Consider the following 23,659-nt stretch of genomic DNA (forward strand, 5'->3'; position numbering starts at 1 on the left):
ATCATTTCAGCATTTCCTCAATGTTATTATATAACATTTTAGAGGACTAACAGGATAGAGTAGACGCCCTGTCTCATAAAATTCCATCATAGAATGTTGACATAGAAGGGGGGGGGGGGGGCACCGTGAGCGCTGAGTGAGCAGGTACTAAAATCATCCATCTCTTCATCCCACACCCCAAACATGACATACAAAACGTCGTGGAACAGAAACAACAACCAGAGATATTTATATGCGATCATTTTATTGTCGTCGCAGTTTGCTAACAGGGGGTGCTGCAGCACCAACAGGGGGTGCTGCAGCACCTCCAGCACCCCTACTTCCGGCGCCCCTGTATGGTTTGAAGTTCTGTTGACCAACCTATTCACTGTGTCTTTTTTGGGGAAAATAGTGCAGACAGAGATGGAAAGTCACTCACCACTCAAATCACATCAACCAGGGGTGATGATTAGGATGCCAAAAATTGTCACAAACTGGGCATGTTGCTGATATACTTTAAAATAAACCTTTATTATTTAAAGCCCATACATGATGATGTCTGGCACACTTTTCAACAAATTGTTGCTGCATACCCCTCTGACACTGGGTAGTTGCACCCCTGGCTGTCCCCCATTAACTGGTCTTTAGTCTGAAATGTGTCCCAGAAAGTAGCCTAAGTCAGAAACACACACACACAAACTCACACACACTACAACAACAACAATACGTTAGTGTGTTGTAGGACAGCCCCTTTAGCAGATGCCTCTTTGTCACCTAAACTCTTGAGCTCAGTGAGCTGCGTTGATCACTCTAGAGTCTCGGGGCTTCCTTGTGCTCCTCATTCTCCTCCTCTCACCGCGCTCCTGCAAATCTGCACTGGTGAGTTCAATCAGCCTTTACGGCAGTGCCATCAAGAGTCTTTTTTTTTGTTTGTTTGCTTGATTTGAATTGAATTTCCCCATTGAGGTATTAATAAAGTATTTCATTATTTACAGTAATCTGTATTTAGCACTATGCTTCTCTATGAAATGTACATATATATGCATATTTTGCTGGTTAATTCTAAAACTGGCATATTAATGGTTATATAGTATCAACTACACGGTGAGGATGAGGTGTCTCTTTAAATGTTAGATTACATCAGCTCAAACAGAGCACTAGTAGTTAAGGGCTAGACTTTCAACTTCATACAAAATACTGAAATGACTCATGACATGAAACTAATCCATTATAGTTCGTCGCAGTGACAAGCAATAACGTGATTCAACTTCACAGTCTTATCAGCTGATGTGAAGCTGCAGAAATTCAGATTTCTACTTTGATGAAAAAAAACAACTAACAGGAACACTTACATCTATACTACTGTAGGTCAATTATGAATAACTATAAAAACCGCATTGACCCTGTGACATAAAGATAAAACTGCTGAGTAGTAATAACGGAAAAGCCTTATCAAGCCACACAAACCACACATACAAAAATGATATTATATATATATATATATATATATATATATATATTTTGAGGTATTTTATTTAAAATCTTAACAAATCTGATTGCAAATGCCATTGTGTGCATATTCGCTACTGATGATATGATATGAAAGACAGATAGTTAAGTTTTACAGGATGAATGGACACAATTCATTTGTTTAAATTTAGGACAGCATCAGAAAAATCATTAACTACACTTTTTAATAATAGAAAAATAAACTTTTTTTTATCTTTTGAATTAGAGAAGGGCCTGATACAGTTTATTAGATCTTAGAAAATACACAAATAGCATTACTACAGATGATAAGCAATACACTTATTATAAAGAGAAAACCAAATGTATTGTTGGATTATCAACATCAATAACTGCATTATTGCTAAATGCCCACAGCTATGCTGTTATTTAAACATTTCAAAACAGAAGATGAACATTGATGATGATGCAACTAGTCATGACCTTTGAGTCAGGAAATGAGCCACTCCTTTAATTAACTTTCACAGAAATACACAGGACATAACACCCATGCTGCTTGACAAAATTTCTTTGAAATTCTACTCTAGTTCTGAGTTAAACCATTTAAACCCCAATCGTTTAGCTGACATTGACTCATTTCTGGGAACAAGTATTTCACACCAGTTGAGAGAGTCAGGACTTTTTTTTCCTGCTCAGTCTGCAGTTTCTGTTCTTCTTTTTTGAGAACGTAACAAAAAAGTATCAACACAAGTTGACAGACCTGGCGTGAGTCATTGGTTTAACTGCAAGTTATTTTATAACACTAGCCTGTACTTCTGTCTTTAAATGCAGTTAGTCTCGGGAATGTTGTTGCTTGGATACTCATTAGTGTTCAACACATAGTAACAGTTGCTCTTCCGAATATCTTCATTTCCTTCCTGTCTCAATGTGCCACATCGTCAGCATAAACACAACCTCAAACTCTGCTCCCACATTTGTGCAAAGGTGTTTGTTGCTGTTATGATGTTACCAAACATGCGCAGACCTACGGTGGCCGAGACGGTTCAACACAAACGCAAAAGCTACAACACACACGCAAAAGCCACAACACAAATACATAAGCGACAACGGAAGTAAGTGACAAATGCTTTTGCGTTTGTGTTGTAGCTTTTGTGTTTGTGTTGAACCGTCTCGGCCACCGTAGAAGACGCAAATAAATCCAAAATAATTGCATAAAAGCTACATTTACCTTAGCGCTGGCTTTGTGCCTGCAGGAAAATTGAGTCCATGAAGTTGGAAGACCAAAGGGTTACTTACTGTAACACCCCATTGTTTGTTTGACAAGACATCCAAAAATGCGCGATGCGCGGTCACGGAAGGTTTGTATCATGTGGACGCGCCGACAGTTTTGTTGTCATTACTTAGAATTCCTCATGGGGGCGACAGAATCTATGCACTATAGTAAAAACCGTATTTTATAACGTGTTTTGTGTGCAAACATCTTAGTTAAAAAGTAACTAGTAACTAAAGCTGTCAGATTAATGTACTAGAGTAAAAAGTACAATATTTCCCTCTGAGATTCTGAGGAGTAGAAGTAGTAAGTGGCTTGAAAGTACCTCAAATTTGTGGTATAAAGACACACAGGTTTGAGTTTATAGAGCAGCCTAAATTGAATTGTTGTTTGAACGATATAATCTGAAAAGGAACGTATGTACCAACAGATTAAAAAATATATATATTAAAGGTCATAAAACACAACAACAAAACAGCATTCTGGTCTTCATCAGTGTTTTAAGTCTCTAACACAATGGGCCTCATTCACCAAACGTTCTTCAGAACAAATGTGTTCTTAAACCCCACTTATGCAGTTTTCACGAAGATTCTGGCATTCACCAATGTTTTCTTATTTGGGATTTGTTCTTAGGTAGGAACAGAATCTACGCACACTCAAGAGCACTCTTACGCACAATTGAGCGCTGACATGTTTGCGCAAAGTAAGTAGTTATACCGTTTTCGTCCGTTCTAATTTAATATTTCATACTTCTCTCCTTTACAATTTTGTAACTAATTCTTTTCATTATTTTTACCCATAATTATATGTATTTGTTTTAATAAATACGCACTACTCTTACACTTCTGCTCAATTGTAAAGCACTTTGAATTGCCATTGTGTATGAACTGTGCTAGGCCTATACAAATAAACTTGCCTTGCTTTGCCTAAGGTGCACAGTTCTGAGACACTATATACATATATAAAAATAGAAAGATAAATATGGTTTGTATACAGTGTGATACGCAGTGTGAAATAATGATATTGCACAGTAGGGCTTTGACCTTTGCCCAAAAATCATATTCGAAGTTCGTTTGTTTATTAATATTAATATTCGAATATTTATTAATAGTATTTTGACCATTAAATGCCTTCAGTAAGGCTTATATTGGTATCAAACTTCATATATGTTCTGTCCACCAGGGGGCAGTGTATCAGTCAGTAGGCGTGCAATGATGTTGTCAGAACACACTGCCACCACTGTTTTTTTTTATTAAAAGTCAGACCCCAGACCCTGGATTAAACATAAACAGGAAGGTCGGATATTTCACCGTGGCCTACGTAAGTGGTCTGATGTTTATACTTTTGCGCTGGTGTGTGTGTGTGTGTGTGTGTGTGTGTGTGTGTGTGTGTGTGTGTGTGTGTGTGTGTGTGTGTGTGTGTGTGTGTGTGTGTGTGTGTGTGTGTGTGTGTGTGTGTGTGTGTGTGTGTGTGTGTGTGTGTGGGGGTTGTGAGAGAGTGACGGTGATTACCGGTAGCTTCAGAGCGAGTAGCGACTCTAGAGTCATAGAGAGAGAAACAAATCGTCTCCCCTGTGCTTTCTGACCACGGTGAGACATCCGGAGCAGGAGAAGTTAACCCTCTATGGAGAAGGAGAACCAGGGAATGAGTCGGGGGAAATGCGCTACCAAGCCGCGGGTGCGTAGCCGTGACGTGTTTACATTTTGAAATGCGTGAAAAAGCCTCGGAAACTGAATTTGAAAACAAGGTTTACAAGCAAACACATTAACAAAAAAATAATGCCCATAACAGGTTCGAAATTCGAATATTAAGGGCTGCCTAATATTCGTTCGAATATCAATATTTTTTTTTATATTCGAATTATATTCGAATATCGAAGTTTGGAGTCAAAGCCCTATTGCACAGTAATGAAATTGCACAGAATTATCAGTGTTATCAAAAGTATTAAATATTAAATATTGCACAGTAATGAAATTGCACAGAATTATCAGTGTTATCAAAAGTATTAAATATTAAATATTGCACAGTAGGTGGGTAGAAGAAAGTCCGGGGGTTGGTGGTAAGACTGTGAAGTCAGTGCATGTGTGCATACTGATTACAAACTGGATTTTAAAAAAGTTTGTTCCTATTTCACAAAGAGTTTAACCTGAGCTAGGCTGTACAACAATGCAATGATAGCAATCATATCACATCCATACAGGGATAGTAGTTTACAGCTGTTAAAACATAAAATATATGTATTTTTTTAACACACTGGTATCGGATCGGCCGGTACGCAAGTTCAGGTATAGGAATCGGTATCGGAACATTTGTATCCAGGAGTGTTGGACTGGGGGGAAATAGGGAACTGAGTACCCAGGGCCCTCATGTGAGGAGGGCCCAAAAATATACTAGAATGAATAGCTGTGATGTGGGGAGGGGCTCATAGAAAATGCCTTTCTACAGGGCCCAGAATTTTGTGCTACGCCCCTGTTTGTATCATACACAGTTGTATGAGCAATTTCTTCAACTAACAGCAAATATACTAACACAGATCTTTAATGTCTCACAGATCAAACCCCAGCCATGAGCTATGACGACTCATATCTGCTCTTCAAGGAACTATCCGATCTCTATGAAGCCAATGACACGACTGACCCAAGTTATGTGGTCAGCGAAACTGTCCGGCTCTGTACTAAGGAACAAGTCAACAAGTTTGGCTCAACATTCATCCCATTGTTCTACTTCTCCAACTTCATCTTGAGTTTCCTTGGCAATGGGCTCGTCCTCTTCATCATCTACAAGTATGAGAAGCTCAGTACAGTGACAAACATCTTCCTCCTGAATTTGGTCATCTCCAACCTTCTCTTTGCCTCCAGTCTCCCCTTCTGGGCGACTTACCATCTGTCTGAGTGGATTTTTGGCATGGCTCTGTGTAAGCTGGTCAGCAGTGCCTACTTCATCGGCTTTTACAGCTCCATCCTCTTCCTCACGCTCATGACATTTGACCGATACCTCGCGGTGGTGCATGCAGTGGCAGCTGCTAAAAGCAGGAAGAAGGCGTATGCTATTGCTGCGTCAGTGGCAGTTTGGTGCATCAGTATTGTAGCGAGTGTGAAAGAGCTGGTTCTCCAAAATGTGCGGCAGACTCCATTAAATGGACTCGTATGTGAGGAGTCAGGATACCCTGAGAGCACTATGGAGCACTGGCGTCTGGTCACTTATTACCAACAATTCCTGGTCTTCTTCCTCCTCCCGCTGTTCATGGTGATGTACTGCTACATCAGCATCACTGTCCGCATCATGTCCACCCGCATGAAGGAGAAGTGCCGCGCCATCAAGCTCATATTTATTATCATCTTCACCTTCTTCGCCTGCTGGACGCCCTACAATATTGTCATCCTCCTTCGAGCTATTAACATCTCCAGTGAGGGTGAAAAGTCGTGTTCTGACATAGAGAGCTTGGACTATGCCCTGTATGTGACCCGGAACGTAGCCTATTTGTATTGTTGCATTAGTCCTGTGTTTTACACATTTGTGGGCAAGAAGTTCCAGAGCCACTTCAGAAGGCTGTTGGCCAAGAGGATCCCTTGTCTGAAGAGACACATGAGCCTCAGCAGCCAGAGCACCAGAAGCACGTCACAGAGGACACCACACTCTACTTATTAGTACTAGACGCACATGCACGCACGCATGCACACACACGCACGCACGCACGCACACACAGACACACCCCAATTGTACAGTCTGAAAATGTGTTCCCAAAGGTATCCTAAGTAACACACGCACACACACACACACACAAACACACACACACACACACACACACACACACACACAGAGACACATTTTCAGACTGTCCCCAATTGTACAGTCTGAAAATGTGTTCCCAAAGGTAGCCTAAGTAACACACACACACACACACACACACACACACACACACACACACACACCAAATTTCACTCCCTTACTCTACTTCCTGCCAGACTCTACACTGTAACATTTCTTTATTTCTTTACGTTTGAAACGGTCAAATAGTATTTTTGTATAGTATAGTATAGTATAGTTTCAAGACTGCTCAACTGCAGACTGCTTAACATCTACTTTTCACATTGTAATTGCTTTTTTTCATGCTTGAATTATGTATGATGTATTGTATTTGTGTGAAATTTTATTTTAAAAAGGTTTCATGATGAAGGCGTACATGTCTTTTTATACATACTGTATGTCATATGAGACTCCTGCTACTGTTTACTTTTACTTATGACATGTTTATTTCTATTCCTGCTTTGTTTGAATGTTTATGCTGTTCTTAATGTAAAGCGCTATGGGCTTACATGTAATGAAGGTGTTATACATAATTAAATTGCCATTGCCATTACATAAAAATTCAAGAAATAAAATGTAACAAAAGAAATATTGTTTTCTCATCTTCTGTGTCCAAGGTGTAACGAAAGCATGAATTTTAAATCAGTATCTGTCTTCAGGTGGCTGATCAGTGGGGTTTAAATATTTGAGTTGTATGCAACACCCAACGTCGCAGCTCTCTCCGTAGGAAAGCAATAGTTACTGTATATAGCTGCAAGGTGATTCTGCTGTTGATCATATGTAGATATAATGTGATTATGGTTATGTCAAGTCAAGACTGGTTTACTAGCCGTGCAAAGCTGGCAGGAAACTGGTTTGTGCTAATTTAATTGAAAATTGAAGTTCTTTAAGACCCTTATCTGATATGATAAGGACCTTAAAGACTAAACCTAGTGTTATTCCATATTTTTCTTCGTGTCAACAAATCTCACGAAAATACCAAAACCAACAATGTTTTAGTCTCTTTATACTTTTCGTACCCTAACAGTGGCCCTCAGTCTCAACCATACATCTTTGAAATCAACTCACAAATAAAAAATGTTTTAAAGGCTTTAAAGTACTATAAACCACTGGGCACTGTAATTTTTGGCAATCGTTATTTAAATACTTGACTCCTACCTGGTTGTGTCCACCAACTTTAAATGTCACATGAGATTCTAGGCAGACCACCAATAGCCCAGTGACATATAGACAGAATTGTGTGCAAAGTCATTGTTAAAGATTATTTCTTTTTCTCTCTGTTTATTTGTGTGGCTAAACGATTTTATGCGTCTACTTCAGACCTGCTCTTGGCCTGGACCTTATACTGAGTGTGTTCCAGTCTTGTTGATTCAATGTTAAAGTGTATGTTTTCTACAAGTGTGGTGTATTTGATACATCTTGTCCAAGTACTTTACAATAAGCTGTGTCCAAACCCTCCATAAAACATGACACTCAATCCCCTGTGACATCTGCTGTTTTATGGCAACTATTAGTTTTTCTAACTTTTTGCTCTGTTGTTGTGGTGGGATTGGATGAACGATTACATAATTTCCTTTTGTATGTGAACATCTGGAGCAGTTTCCTGTCAGCTCAGCATATTCCTCTGATGAATCAGTGTTGTTATAGGTCTGAGGAAACAACATGACATACGTGTACAGACATACAATACTGTAGGGGTAATATGTTTAAACAGTGTTATTTGGAGGGGAAAAAAAAGCTTTACGATAGCTTGATGAAAGCCCCTGCATTTGCAATATTATGAACTGTCTGTAGCAACATTCCTGAAAAAAAAAAAAATCACATTTATCGCAATTATTTATGTGTTTTCCATCAACCAGCAGTCGTTGTTCGGCCAGAGAGGGGAAGTGAAAATATAGATGTCAATAAGCCCTGCAGCAGCGGCAGTGATTGTTCAAAATGGCAAAAGTGAAGAGTCTGAGATAAACAGACAATTAAAAGTCCTGAGGTAATAGTTTTTGTCTCTGTGTGTGTGTGTGTGTGTGCGTGCGTGCGTGTGTGTGTGTGTGTGTGTGTGTGTGTGTGTGTGTTTGGGTGCGTGCGTTCGTGTCTGGGCATTGGGATGGATGTCTTTGCCAGTGATGGTGCTGGAGGGCTATTTTTGAGATACAGAGTTCATCAGGGTGACAGCTGTAGGGGAAAAGATCCCCCTGCTGGTAGCTGGGCTTTCATTCATTGATTTAAGACTGAATATTTAATCTGGTGATTGGTAGTATTTCTGGTCATATTGTTCTGTAATGTATGCCATCACCATGGATGAGACTGAACTCAACTTGGGTGGATATTTGTCTGAGGAAAATTGATTCTTTTTAGAAGAATGAAGGGAGAACATAAGAAATAACTATTCAAAGGTTTGGAAAATGTATTTTGGAATATACCTTTTATTTTGGAAAGTGTAAAAAAAAAAACCAGTATCCCCATTTCCACTCAGTGAATGAGCTGACACAATGAGAATTGTGTAAAGAGAACCACAAACATTACAAATACTCTACTTCTAACTTCTGTGGACAGCTCCTGGTGCTGAAATGAAATGAAAATCCAATAAACATATATTAATTTTTTTTACTTATTCTTTATTCCATTATTCCAAATGCGATTTTGTGGCACACAAACACAACGTGAGTGTATTTGTTTCTAACAATGGTCATTATAATAATAAAATATATTATTATAAATAATAAAAGGGAGTTAACACATAGTTCTCCGTCACCCTTTGTGACTGTAAGCGTTACAGTAAATGTTAAATATAGTTTTGCACGAAATTGCAGTGTCAAGCAGAATTGGAGAGCTGCTTTATCACAGTTTGGTTGAAAGTCTGTTTTTGTCAGCTTTCGAAACCTTGATTTAAGAACAGTAACAAACTACATGCAGATGAGGGAAGGCCATGGTCAGGATTTTAGAATTATTATTTAGAATTAACTTTTCTTTTTACATTTGATTATACAGTAAGTTGTTATATTTCATATTTTGTTTAGTTTCAGAACCTTCTTCACACTGCCAGGAATAGAATTATGGTGGAGATATACTAGATAGACTGTGATGAGCATTAAAAATGATTAAGTAGGTATATTATACTAAAGCAGGTGCTTGGAGATTGCCTGCAGATTGTTGGCTTGTTTACTTGTTATATGTGAAATTTGTTGATTCAAATGTGAAAACCTCTCTAATTTTGAACAAATTTAATTCAGACAAAGGTTTCTTATTGTATGTGTGTCCTTGAGGTGGTGCCAAGAACCCGGACTAAAGGTCCATTATTGATTTCTTGAAATTGATTTTGAATCCATGCCTTAGCGGTGTATAGGCCTACCTGCTGCTCTCGGGTCACTGCTGTGTGCAATACATTCCAGTTAGAATTCTATTCTGTTCAGAAATCAGAAAAGGGTTTATTGCCAAAGTAAGTTACACTTACAAGGAATTTGCCTTGGTGGTTGGTGCATACATAACCAAATAAACATGTTGAACATCAATATGAAATAAACAATAAATACAGAAACAAATGTATACAAAATAGCTGTTTAACCCTCAGAAACCTAAGGTCATTTTTACAGTTCATTGTCCGTCTGGTTTTATTTTCTATAAAAGCTTGTAAAACATCAACCCTGTTGTCTACAGTCAATTTATGAACATCATTTTTTTCAGGAAAAACTGGGCTATTAGAATATTTGTGCTGCAGTGAGGTCACTTGAATGTAAAAAAGGTTGTATGACCTTAACATAAGAAAAAGGAGGCTGAAGTAATGTGTGTAATGTGCAATGGGCAGGTGTATATGTGTGTGTGTATATATATATATATATATATATATATATATATTATATCAGACATCCATGTACCTCCTGGGGGCTCGTGCAGACCCTCCTGCTCCCCTCTGTCCCCTCCTCATTTCAGGGAGCCCTGTATTGTTGTACATACCAGGCCGTACCAAGTGCGGCAGAGAGTGGGGGTGTATTGATTGGTCCGTGTGCTCAGCCGTTGGACAGCTCCTGTGTGTCTGTCTGTCTGAAATCATGCACCTGGAGCGCGCGAGGCCAGGCCCGCAGCACAACCGCGTTCTGTTCCTAAACTAGCTGGTTCTCGGTCAAACCCCGCTGGAGTGCCGCTGGGCAGGTTGACAAGAGCAGAGAAAGAAGACAATACGAAGCGGGCGGACAGCCATTGCTTTTCTCCTTCGCTGCTAATAAAGAAAGCAGCGTCTCAGCCGTGTTTCACCAGAACAACAGACAGCCCGGCGGCGGAGGGAACACCGCACTGAGACCCGCCTGGACCCGCTTTATTGTCTTTTTTTGACTGTGTGGATTTCTGTGTGAAGATGGCTTATCTGGCCGCGCTGTTGTTGCTGCCAGCCCTGTGTAGCATCATCAGCACCTCCAGCGCTGCATCCTCAGTATCCCGTAAGTAGGCTAATACACACACACACACACACACACACACACACACACACACACACACACACACACACACACACACACACACACACACACACACACACACACACACACACACACACACATACATGTTTGTTTCACTATCTTTGTGGGGACCCGTCATTGACATAATGCATTCCCTAGCCCCTTACCCTAACCTTAACCATCACAACTAAATGCCTAACCTTAACCCTTACCCTCACCCTAACCATAAGCTAATTCTAACCCTAATCCTAAAACCAAGTCTTAACCCTCAAACAGCCCTTTAACCTTGTGGGGTCCAGCATTTTGGGCCCCACAAGGCTGTGCAGACCCCACAAGTATACTGTATTCCCCGCTTTTTGGATCCCACGAATATAGTAAAACAACCACACACACACACACACACACACACACACACACACACACACACACACACACACACACGGCTAATTTGGTAGCTTGCTCCTGTTGGGGCAGTCTGTGCAGTCAGGGATATGGACTACAGCCAGGACTCAGCATGAAGCCAGACCATCAGCAGCATAAAAACAGAAGGGCTGCTGGGGATCATACAGTATTGTTGGCTAATAATTACAATATACACACAGTCAGGTTATCATTGTATTTAAGAAAAGTCCCCATCATGAATTCATTGTCACTGAAGAGGAAAACATGTTTTTAGAGCAGAAATGGAATCAGCCATATAGGCTGCTCTGTATGTATAGTATTTATGAGGCATAGAGTGCATAGAGTAAAGCAAATGTTGAACTAGAACATGTGTGCAGCAAGTGTATCAATAACATATTAATATCAGTTGTACAGAATAGAAAATAAGAACAACCGCCCATACTGACCATTTCATTCATAGGTGCACCATAAATAACCAAAAATAGGAGTTTTACCTCTTATTGGGTGAAAATTTTACCCCCCACCCGCCTAAAACCTATCGTGTGAGCATGTGTTAGAAAAACTACCCTTCTTACCTTCTTATTTTAGTTTTTATACACCACTCTTATTTATTCTTTTACTTCTCTATTTATGTGCTGCTGTAACAACTGAACTTTCTCTCTGGGGATCAGTAAAGGTTTAGCTATCTTACAAGTACCTCACATTTTCACTTTAGTAGCCTACAGTAGGCTACTTGAGTATGGATGTGAGTAACCATGACCATAGAAGCACTAGAAATATATTAAGTATATTATGTAGGGCTTACTTACTATAAATACTGTATATTTTACATTATGGGAACAATCCCCCTTCCCTCCAAAACTAACAGAAAAACTAAGCATTGCCAGTTTGAATTTGGCTAATCGTCTTGATTTAAGATGATCCTGTACTCTAATTAATCTGAATTTAAATTGTAACCTGACGTCGCCCTTTCTACAGGTCTAATAAAAGATCCTCTTGAGTTGCATTATAGGGATTGCAGGATCCTTTCCAAATATACCCTGAATCATCGAGGCCCAATTATATGCTTTGAAGTCAAGTCAATTTTATGTATAGAGCCCAATATCACAGATCACAAATTTGCCTCCTGGGGCTATACAATCTGTACAGCATATGACAGCAGCTCTGTCCTTTTGACCCTCGCTTTGGATGAAGAAAAACTCCCCCCAAAACACCTTTTTAACAGGGAAAAAATGGAAGAATCCTCAGGAACAGCAACTGATGATGGATCAGACATAAAGTGCAATAGCCTAAATGTCATGTGTACAGAACAGACCAACATAATACAATTACAATATAGACACTCCATATAGCAAATTATACACAGACTGTGAAGAAATTTGAAAAAGATGGATCCAGGAGGATGACAAGCAGCTTTCAGGTGTTGTTAAACAGATCATGAGTTACACAAGCTCCTCTCTCCACCATGTAACCTGGAAAGAGGGCAAAACTAAAAGCACAACATTCACACACATAGGAGAAAGAAACAAACGCACAGATAGGAGAAAGAGAGACAGGGATAGGCTGAATCTCCCTGGAGGAAAGAGATCCAGATCCAACATGCGGAATGAGATACTGACAGCCAGGAGATAGATAGAGAGAGAGAGAGAGAGAGAGAGAGAGAGAGAGAGAGGTCCCAGGGCAGCCGATGGTCCAGCACAGAAGCTTTTAAATGTAACTTTACGACTACTGCGCAACTTTTTATTATGAGAAAGGTACACATAGTCATGATAGAGATCCATTTTAGCCAACGAAATTGATGGTGGATGAAAATAAGAGACTGTGGTCCCACCCTCGACAAATTGGTATTAAAAGTTACAGATAGGAAGGTTGAATTTAATCTCTCAGGCTCCGGATGTGTTTAGGCATGCTTTACTCACATACACTGGAAGCAAGCACTATTTGCCCAGTTCGGTCAAAAGTAAACATAAATACTTTACAACAACTTCACAGTTGTATTATTTACACTTCTGTACCTGATACATGTAGAACTAGAGACCATCTTACGATGAGATCACGCCAGGGTCGTAAACTCGGGTGGGGGGACATGCCCCCTCCCTACTTTCTACCCCCCCTAATAATTACTTTAGCTGATTTGAAGCTTTAGTGCGTAACTTTTAGATATTAATAAACGTCTGTTACATTCAAGCCATTTCCAAATGAGTTGCTACAAAGCTAATTAAGACTATCAGCTCCACACAACTCTCTCTGTGTTTCTCAGTATGGCTATGTTCAGAAGATTGTGGCGTCCGGCGACTTTCCCGCGCAGAAACTCAAGTGAAGATAATTACCTCTTCTGAAGAGTCCAACGTGTTTTTTTAATCCTCCGTGTCCTCCTTGGCTACTAGCAACCGCGTGCGCGGTCACGGAGGGCTTGTATCACGTGGACGTGCCGACAGTTTTGTTGTCATTTCTTAGAATTCCTCATGGGGGCGACAGAAACTATGCACTATAGCTTTAAGAACTCAACTTAATAAAAAACTGAGAATTTAGATAAAGTTCTTTTGCAGGGTGCAAATGTTCCACCAAAACAAGTTTCCTTTTTTGGGACATTTTAGGCATTTATTTGACCGGACAGCTGAAGGTGTTTACTACCTATCAAGGTGCAACCCTTGCAGGTCTTGATTATATACCAAGAGCTTTTGCTTCCAGCCTTTAAACTATCATCCTATCCCTTTATCCTGGAACAGCACAGCTTTCAACATGATGCTGCCTCTCGTAGCTGGGCAATATATCGATGTTATATCGATACCGGGATATGAGACTAGATATCGTCTTAGATTTTGGATATCGTAATATGGCTTAAGTTTAGTCTTCGCCTGGTTTTAAAGGCTGTATTACAGTAAAGTGATGTAATTTGTGAATTTAGTGTTCTAACTGTTCTATTATTTGCCTTTAAAGTGCTCATATTATGCTTTTTGGCTTTTTCCCTTTCCTTTATCGTGTTATATATCTTTTTGTGCACGTTATAGGTTTACAAAGTGAAAAAGCCCAAAGTCCCCCCCAAAGGGACTTACCATCTCCAACAGAAAACACTGTTCACAAACTGCTCCAAACAGCTCTATTGTAGTCCAGCCTTTACTTCCGTGACGAACGCTCGTCACTTTGTAACACACGTTATAATGCTCGCCTAGCTGCTAGCTCATACTCTGCTTCTGACTGGCTAGTAGTCCTTACCTAGCTACTGTGCATGTGTGACTCCCAACAAAGATGGAACAGAAGTGAGAGGTCTCACTCTGTAGCTAAAACAGAGAGCTCAACACACAGGGTGAAAAGAGGAGCTGCAGCAATGTGCAGTACTGTAGCCACAAATATTTTATTTATTTTGTAATTTTTTTTTGCTTTTCTCCCATGGGTATTGCCCTAACAAACAAAAAAAAACTATAGATTTTTTTCCAGGTAGACATGTAGAAGTTTCTCACAAATGTCTCACAAAAATATTTTTGGTAATGGCGTGAAGCTTAAAGTCTGCAGAGGGTGGCATCAGAGTGGTAGCTGTAGACTGGGAAAGACTAAACAGCCGGAAACATTATGGGGAAACATAGTTGGAAACTGACAACTTTGATTTCGACTTGGTACTAAGATCCTCTTTTGCAAAGGATTGAAATGACTCACTACCGACATTAGGACTTTATGCAATGCCATCTGCATTAAAACAGACGGTGTGGTATGAAAAGTTGATATGCTATGATGATTCTTTGGTTTGACAATCCCTTTTGAATTTGTAGTATCAACCATTGTTAATCTTTATCAGGCCTATACCAAAACATGATGGTGCAGTTCAGCCACTTTTGATCTCGAATGAGTCTGTCTGTCTCTGTCTGTCTGTTTGTCTGTCTGTCTCTGTCTGTCTGTTTGTCTGTCTGTCTGTCTGTCTGTCTGTCTCTCTCTCTCAAGGGCTCCCATTTCATGTTTCGTGCTGTAGCAAAATGTGACTATATAGAAGTTCATAGGTTTGAATGTGAATGTGTGAATTTGAATGTGTCACATTGCAGTATGGTCACTGGCAGTAGAGGATAAATATACAGTACTTTTGCACATGACTACTTCCTTTTCAGCAGTTTCTAAATTAGTAAGTTAAGCAACATTACCAATAAATGAGGGAAGAATTCAAACTTATGATCATACACAGCAGACCATACACACTGACAAAGTAGCCTGATAATCACACTGGATTGTTTCACTTCATTCATTCAGCTTGACATTGACGTATTCATATTAGGGGTGGAACGGTACACAGAAGTCACGGTTCATACCTCGGTTCAGACATCACGGTTCTGTTCATACCTCAGTTCAGACATCACGGTTCGGTTCGGTACAATGGAGGGAAAAGCAAAACAAAAATGCAGAAGGCATTTTTTTATTGTGGATGTCTCAGGCTGTACCACCTAGTGTCATACAGTCTCTCCCCTGAGCTAGCTGCAACAGCCTGAAGTATGTAAAGTAAGATGTAAGTACCCCACATCATCTCCACACTCCATAATGGAACTTGTAAACAAAATAAGACCATCAGCTATAAAACTGAAAATACAGCATCTCTTATTTATGAAAGTGCTATTTACATACAGATTAGGTGTCCCTAAAGAAACGTGTATCTAACAGTAGTTCCGCATTACATTAATTAATTTGCACACTGGTTTTATTTATTCTTATACCGTGTATTCTTCATGTAAATTCATGTACCGAACTGAGACGCCGTTTCGGTTCAATATGAATACATGTACCGTTCGGGGTGTGCAAAAAAACATCGCGATTCAAGCGTTATCGATTCAAAATCGATTCATAGAATTCCAAAAATCGATTCATATTTGAATTTTTTTTTTTTCTTTTTTAATTCTTTTTTGACATTTTTTTTTCACGTTTTTTATTGTATTGTATGTCTACTGCAATCACATGATAGATTGATATACACTTTATTGATCCCCAAGGGGAAATTCAAGGTCCCAGTAGCTTACAGACATCACACACAACATTCACATACATCATAACAGGATGTTAAAATAACAAATAACAAACAAATCCACATGAATAATATGGACAATAAAAGATACTAAATAAACTAAATAAAAAATCCATATGGATGTACTAAGGGATGTATTTTATATATATATACATACATACATGGGAAAAGTTACTACATTTACATACTGTGAAAATTCAAATGGTTTTTGAATCGAAAATCGATATTAAATTGAATCGTGAGCCTAAAGATCGGAATCGAATCGTGACATTTTCTGAATCGTACACCCCTAATATATATATATCTATATATATAGATATATATATATATCTATATATCTATATATCTATATATAGATATATAGATTGAACAATAAATATTTATTATACAGGTACATATAAAATAATTCCATAAAAAAATGAAATATATAACTAAAATGTTTTTTTTCAACCTTTTTGTCATTTGCCAATCACCTGCCTGAGATTTACTGTACCATATATTAATCACTTAGGCCTTCGCTACATGGTTATATGATGTATATGATGTTATGTGATATGCTTTCGCATCCTTTATTTCGACTTCGGGAAGCTTTCTCTTTTTTTCACCACACGTGTTTTCATCGCTGACATTAATGACTTACATCACACCTTGTACATCTGAAAGATGGCTGTCAACGCCCTATAGTTTGCTCCATCGTGGAACACAGAGGGCTGCGGTCAGCTTGAATTTAGGTCGGTTACAATGGATTTTAATAGTGACGAGTTCTCATAGTGGAAAAGAAGTACCCGGACATCCAAAGATAAGACCCCTCTCAAACCATCCCAGCAGAATCCACGTCTTCACTTATGTGTGTGCTCTGTGTGTTGCAAACACAAAACAAAATATAATTGTTGCTTCAGTCACAGTCTTCATGGCCTGTAAAACTTGCAAACTAGTACACTTTACAGTAGAACTCCGGCATCAGCCCATTCTTAATCATATTTTGAAGTTAATTACGAAAAAGGAAAAAAGACCATACTTAGAAACATATAATTCATATTATTTTAAATTGATAAAACTTTATCTATAACAGAAATAAATTATTTACAAAAACAAAACATTGTCATTTAATGTAATATGGGTTTTTCAGAAAAGTCCGATACTAACAGCAGGAGGCACAAGATGGACAATAGTGTTCAAATTGCCAAATAAGAACAAGTATTTTCCTCACAAAGATGAGTGCGTGTTAAGGTTATTTTCTATTCTTTTCTGCTTGATACATGCCGGGGTTGTTGTTTTGTAATGCATATGAGGAAGCTCATTACCATACGCCGCACCTGTCACACACACACACACACGTACACACACACACACACACACACACACACACACACACACACACACACACACACACACACACACACACACACACACACAGCTGTGACCCTCCCCCGCCCAAATCACAACCTCATATCAACTCTGATGAATGTGTTGAGAACAAAGACAGACACACACAGCCTTATGCTAAGAATATGTCCAATTACAAGATAAAAAAGCCATTTTATCTGTTAACCACCAAACTGCTGCTCAGCTTTGATCAAAACCAAATCAAAGTTACTTAAGGTTTGCTAAGAGGAATTAAAGACTAATTTATGGTACTCTTATTCAACCAAAATATTGGACTTAAAACTTCTACCTGCTTGTGGTGCTAGAGGAAAAGTCAACGGCTCACCAAAGTCAGCGGGCTTCTGCAGAACTGACTTTATTGCTGACGATGAGCTGAACTTTGTCTATTTTTGTGTGTCTTTTCTGGTTCAGGGAAATGTGAGGACAGCTTGGCCACTCCTCTCCCCTACAGCTCCTTCACCAGTTCATCTGTGTACGCACGAGGATGTGGAGCTGGTTACGCCAAACTCAATCGGAAACAAGGTACGCCTTTGTAATGGGACATACTGTGTTGTTTCTGCTATTGTGTATGCACATGGGAATCCTATTCTAAATTTGGTTGGTTGGTATACTGATGATGCATTTATCATTGCATACTATTAGCAGTTACAACCCATCTTCTGGGCGAAGGTTCACTGTTTGCCAGCATTCGTTCATACCCTCCTTTCCTCTTTCCCAAATTGGACCTTGTCCATTCATGTGGATCAGTTAAAAGCTCTATTAGATGGGGCCCTAACAGAAAAGGCCAGCTCACACTTGGTCTTCAGTCTTAAGTCCTGAGCAGTTATCGCTAATTACGCTCTTTTCAATTAATTAAGCAGCTAAAGACTGTATGTAAATGATCTCCAGCATTACTTTCCTCAGAACTGCCCTGCTGCATCCCTAGGGGAGACTCTTGCTATAGACTCATAAATCAAGACACCCATTAGTTGCACCTCTCTTGTCATCATCTTGCTTCGGAAGCAAGAAATATGGTCTCATATGAACTGAAACAGATGAACCGGTCCAATAGGAGTAAGGTCTAGACAGGCAAGCTCATTGGAACCTTGTGCTAAGGGAGACAGTTTGTTTTCCGCAACCCAGCTGGATTGTGGAATCTAATGAATATGCAAAAATGATCGCGGTCAGCTCAAATTATTGCGACAGGCTTATTTAAACGCCGACCTCTATTTTAATGCTTAATAACTTCTCATGTAAACATCACAGAACAATGGTTAATAGCTTAAATGAATACGATTTTTTCTTTTATATAATTAACTGTATGAAAGCATAAACGGAATTTATTAATCTCAATCAAAATACAGGATTATTTGTTAGGGGGAATGATAATTAGAACCCAAACGCAGACAGTACTCAGAGCCAGGAGAGAAATGATAATATTTATTTGAATGTACTCAAGTGTGGCAAAGTCCAGATTTCCAGGGGGGGCAGATCTGAAGTAATCCGAGAAGGAGCGGGGCAGAGCAGGCTCGTGGCGGGATCCAGTGAAGGGATTTCAGGTCTCGAGGGAGTCCAATACGGGTCCTTGGTCTGTGTCTGGCAGGAGTGGAGTGGTGGCAGGAGTCAAGTCCAAATGGCAAGCCGATGGCACAAGAAACAGGATTAGAGGTAGAAAACATAGAAGGAGAATTACCTAGAAAAATTGGCTGAGACCAACTGTGAACGTTTAGTCTGCGCTGAGTGGAGGGCAAACAGGGTATGTGAAGCACAGGTTGGTTGTGGCTGATGAGAAGCAGCCATTAACATTAACATAAAGTAGGTTTTACTTTACACGACTCTCTACATGACTACAGCGACTACAGTTTTCCGATGGTGATGAAAAGAACAAAGCTTGCCAACCATGCAGTTACCCGCGATATCCACTAACTGCGGAATGGCTGCGGATCCGCTCCTGAACGGCGGCGGAGTCAATAGGTTTCCATTAAAGTCAATGTGTGTATTTCCACTGACTGTGGCACGGCTGCGTTCCGACTCCGTCCCAGCTCCGGCGATCCGCAGCCCTCTGGAGCAGATACGCAGAGCTGCTATTTTTGCCGGACGCCGGAGAGCTCCGCAGCAATTCAGCACACGGCAGATTGTGCGGGACAGGAAGTCGAGCACAGAAACAAAATAAAACATAGGTTAATTTTCAAAATAAAATACACTGTGCTCACGGCGGATCATATTTCCATGCACTACACCTTGAAAACGTCATAATGGGCGGAGACAGTCCTGAAGTCAAGTTTGTGGTTCTGTTTATAGAAACTACATCCTGTTATATCGCGCGATCATACGTGAATTCGCGAGATCTCGTGGGTCCTCGTGACTTCAGCTGTCAGTCATGGCCGCAGCCGTTACGCAACAAATCCAGACCTGGTGGGTATTGAAGGACGGCGGAGCACGGAGCCGACACGCAGCCATTCCGCAGTTGGTGGAAATTGCGGGTTACGCTGCCTAGACTGACTGTACTCGCTAAACTCCTTGCAATGACATCATCCATCATAAAGAAACCGTACATACACAACAGGCCGCCTTGTGTGTTGATCTCTGCTTAGCCACTCAGAGCGTTTTGCTCATGAATATTAATTAGTAGTGGGCTGAACATTCCATCTAACAGCGAATCCGAGCATGTGTGGGAGGGGAGTAAAAAAGGCTCTCAGAAAAGGGTGGGAAAATCAAATCAACTCTTTTTTTTTGTAACACTATAACATAAATGTTTAATAGACACATATAGACAATACATATATAAGTACAAGTGTCACCATATGGGACCTTTAAGCTGAAGACAGGACACTTAAGATATCTTTGTTCCGAATGTTTTAGAGCCATTTTTCTCTTCTTCTTTTTCCCTTCCTGCAATCTTTCACCCTGACCACCGACAACGCCCACCAAACCAGGTGCTGGAGGATGGTCGCCCTTGGATACAGATCGTTACCAGTGGTTGCAGGTGGACCTGGGTTCTAGGAAGCAGGTAGTTGCCATAGCTACACAGGGTCGCTACAGTAGCTCTGATTGGACCAGCAAGTATCGGCTGCTTTACAGCGACACGCAGAAAAACTGGAGGCCGTATCTACAGGATGGAAACATCTGGGTGAGCAAGGACCTTATGTCATGTGTTGTAATGTCAGCTCATCTCATCTAAACTTTCCTTTTAAACCTTTGAAACAATTTGAAGCAATTTAGCGGTTTTGGTTGCACCTGCAAGTATTTACTGAGAAGTCCTAGCCAATATGGGGCGGCACTGGCTCAGATGTAGAGCGGTCGGTGGTTCAATCCCTGGCTCCATGTCAAAGTGTCCTTGGGCAAGACACCGAACCCCAGAATTGCTCCCGATGCTGCGCCATCGGAGTGTAAATGTGTGTGAATGTTTACCTGACGAGCAGGTGGCGCCTTGTACGGCAGCCTTGGCCACAGTGTACTAATGTGTGTGAATGGAGAATGGTTCCTGTAATAGGTTAAAGCGCTTTGAGTAGTCACTATATAAATATATATATACAGTTACATTTACATGAGAAAAATATCATATACAGTTCAGCTCTCAAACTATCAACTAACCAGTAGTGTTTTCCCTGGGTTTGTGGAAGACTTAGCTGCACGTATTTGTCAGATGGTTGAGCGGTCCTCCTCATTAAGAAAATGTTAATTTTTTTAAATTTAAAAACAATGCAATTTCACATCATTTTGGACCCTTTTTATTGCCATATATGTATCTGAAACATACGAAACAAAAAGCTTAGAGTAGATAATACATAAATACCACTTAACCCTTGTGTTGTCTTCCCTTCGAAAACAACGTTTTTGACGCCTTTTTTTCACAGTTTGTTTTTGCTTTTTCCAACGCTTTAAATTGTTACATTTTTCTTCTACACATTTTCAGCGCTTATTTCTACGTCCCATTTTTTTCTGATATGAAACAAAAATTGAAAACGGGTCAATGTGACCCGAAGTCAACACAAGGGTTTAAAAGTTTAAAGACAAAACTTGCTTAAGAAGTCTACTAGGAAAAATCTTGTAGTTACATTCGGCTGAGGTGATGCCCAAAACAGCTTGTGTGTTTGAGCCTAAGCCTTCTAATGGTAGGGACACCCCTGACCAGCCTCCAGTAGTTGGCTAATGTAAAACTTTAGACATTTGAATGAAATGTTCCAATTTCCTTTTGATTTTTTTATATCTAAAATCAAGCTGATTACAGTTAATTACATAAGGATGATTGGAGACCTTCCTGCCAGATTATTGTAGCGTGTTTGTTTCGGTGTGTTTCAGACGTTTGAGGGGAACGTGAACAGTGAGGGAGTTGTTCGCTTCGAGCTGCAGCACGCCATCCTGGCTCGCTACATCCGCTTCATCCCAGTGGACTGGAGCAGGGAGGGACGCATCGGAGTACGCCTGGAGCTCTACGGCTGCTCATATTGTGAGTACAAATGAACAAGAGAGGGAAACCTGATGCTGCCGGCCAGCTATTCTGTTGTCCACTATGTTTGATCATGTGTCTATATAGTTATAATATATAGTTTCCGCTGCGTGAGGTAGATAATCTAAGTGGCCTGTGGTGTGGATATGAATGGTTGTCTGTCTGTGTCTGTGATAAACCAGGGCACGTGCTTCCCACCCACTCTTCTTTTGGTTCTGTATATATATGAGACCATATAACATTTTGTCTTATCACAGGCACATTTTTAGACAGAATTTTCAAATTCAAACTCTTACATAAAATGAAGGGTAGTACAATAGTACTGTAAGTACAGTAGACAATGATTAGATTTAGACACAGCCCTTGCACTAATCAGAATGATAAAGGTGGGGCGCCTGGGAGGCTCACCTGGTTGAGCGTGCGCCCCATGTACAGAGGCTCAGTCCTTGCTGCAGCGGCCACGGGTTTGATTCCGACCTGCGGTCCTTTACTGCGTGTCTTTCCCCTTCTCTCTCCCCTTTCATAGCTTCAGCTGTTCTGTCAAAACAAAGGCCTAAAATGCCCCCAAGAAATCTTAAAAAAGAAAGAATGATGAAGGTGAACGATGAGTTGCTTCCTGTGTTTTTTATTTTGGGACCCCCTTGAAAATGAGATTATACGTCTCAAGGGGTTCATCTGGGTATAATAAATGTCTGCAGCATTTTATTTTTTGGTGTTAGCTTTTTTTATGCTAACACTAACTTTGGTGCAATTCATTTACACATGACTTTGATGTCATGAAAACAGATTTAGGACACAGCTCACTTCACAGGGTCCAGGAAGCAGGCACAGCCACCACATTTGACGGTTTCTAGATCCCAGATCTGTTGGCAGAGAATAGAATTTTCGGAACTTTTCAAAGACCTAATTTTATATTTTCTTCCAGGGGCCGATGTGATCAGTTTTGAAGGCCATGGTGTCATCCCCTACCGCTTCAGGAGTAAGAAGATCAAGATTGCGAAGGACGTCATCTCTCTTAAGTTCAGAACCACGGCGGCAGACGGGGTCCTGCTCCACGGAGAGGGACAGCAGGGAGACTACATTTCCCTGGAGCTCAGCAGGGCAAGACTGCAGCTCAGCCTCAACTTAGGTAGCCTTCTACAAAGTCTGTGTGTTCCCTAGAGACAGCCCATTCTCTTCTATTGGAATTCTAAGGACTGTATTATCTACTGCTGGCAGAAGGGACATGGTAAACATTTACAACCTGTTCCTGTCTATGTGATCTGCTTGCTTTTCTCCAGGCAGTAACCAGTACGGATCCATTCAGGGGCACACCTCTGTGACCAGTGGGAGCTTACTGGATGATGACCACTGGCACTCAGTTGTCATAGAGCGTTACCGCAGGAACGTCAACTTCACCCTGGACCATCACACTCAGCAGTTCAGGACCAATGGAGAGTTTGACCACCTGGACCTGGACTATGAGGTAAAGGCTC

At 40.3% G+C, this 23,659-nt stretch overlaps 2 protein-coding genes across 3 annotated transcripts in view; both read left to right on the forward strand.

Annotated features, from left to right (window-relative positions):
• Window positions 1-604: 604 nt before the first annotated feature.
• Window positions 605-6,483, forward strand: ccr12a (chemokine (C-C motif) receptor 12a). Of its 2 annotated transcripts, XM_031291054.2 has the most exons (3): window positions 605-858; window positions 3,350-3,419; window positions 5,268-6,483. In XM_031291054.2, the coding sequence occupies exons 2-3, from the start codon at window positions 3,407-3,409 to the stop codon at window positions 6,362-6,364; spliced, it is 1,110 nt and encodes a 369-aa protein (XP_031146914.1). In that variant the 5' UTR covers window positions 605-858; window positions 3,350-3,406; the 3' UTR covers window positions 6,365-6,483. The 2 variants fall into 2 exon arrangements, with proteins under 2 accessions (XP_031146914.1, XP_031146916.1); XM_031291056.2 differs by lacking the exon at window positions 3,350-3,419.
• A 4,014-nt stretch (window positions 6,484-10,497) lies between these two features.
• Window positions 10,498-23,659, forward strand: part of cntnap2b (contactin associated protein 2b) — a 31,005-nt gene continuing 17,843 nt past the window's right edge. The window contains exons 1-6 of the mRNA XM_031291007.2: window positions 10,498-10,950; window positions 18,167-18,277; window positions 20,671-20,864; window positions 22,037-22,184; window positions 23,110-23,313; window positions 23,465-23,649. Coding sequence (XP_031146867.1) covers window positions 10,869-10,950; window positions 18,167-18,277; window positions 20,671-20,864; window positions 22,037-22,184; window positions 23,110-23,313; window positions 23,465-23,649 — 924 coding nt within the window. The 5' untranslated portion in view covers window positions 10,498-10,868. The remainder of the gene's footprint in view (window positions 10,951-18,166; window positions 18,278-20,670; window positions 20,865-22,036; window positions 22,185-23,109; window positions 23,314-23,464; window positions 23,650-23,659) is intronic.

This window comes from Sander lucioperca, chromosome 9, assembly GCF_008315115.2.
Source record: "Sander lucioperca isolate FBNREF2018 chromosome 9, SLUC_FBN_1.2, whole genome shotgun sequence".
NCBI lineage: Eukaryota > Metazoa > Chordata > Actinopteri > Perciformes > Percidae > Sander > Sander lucioperca.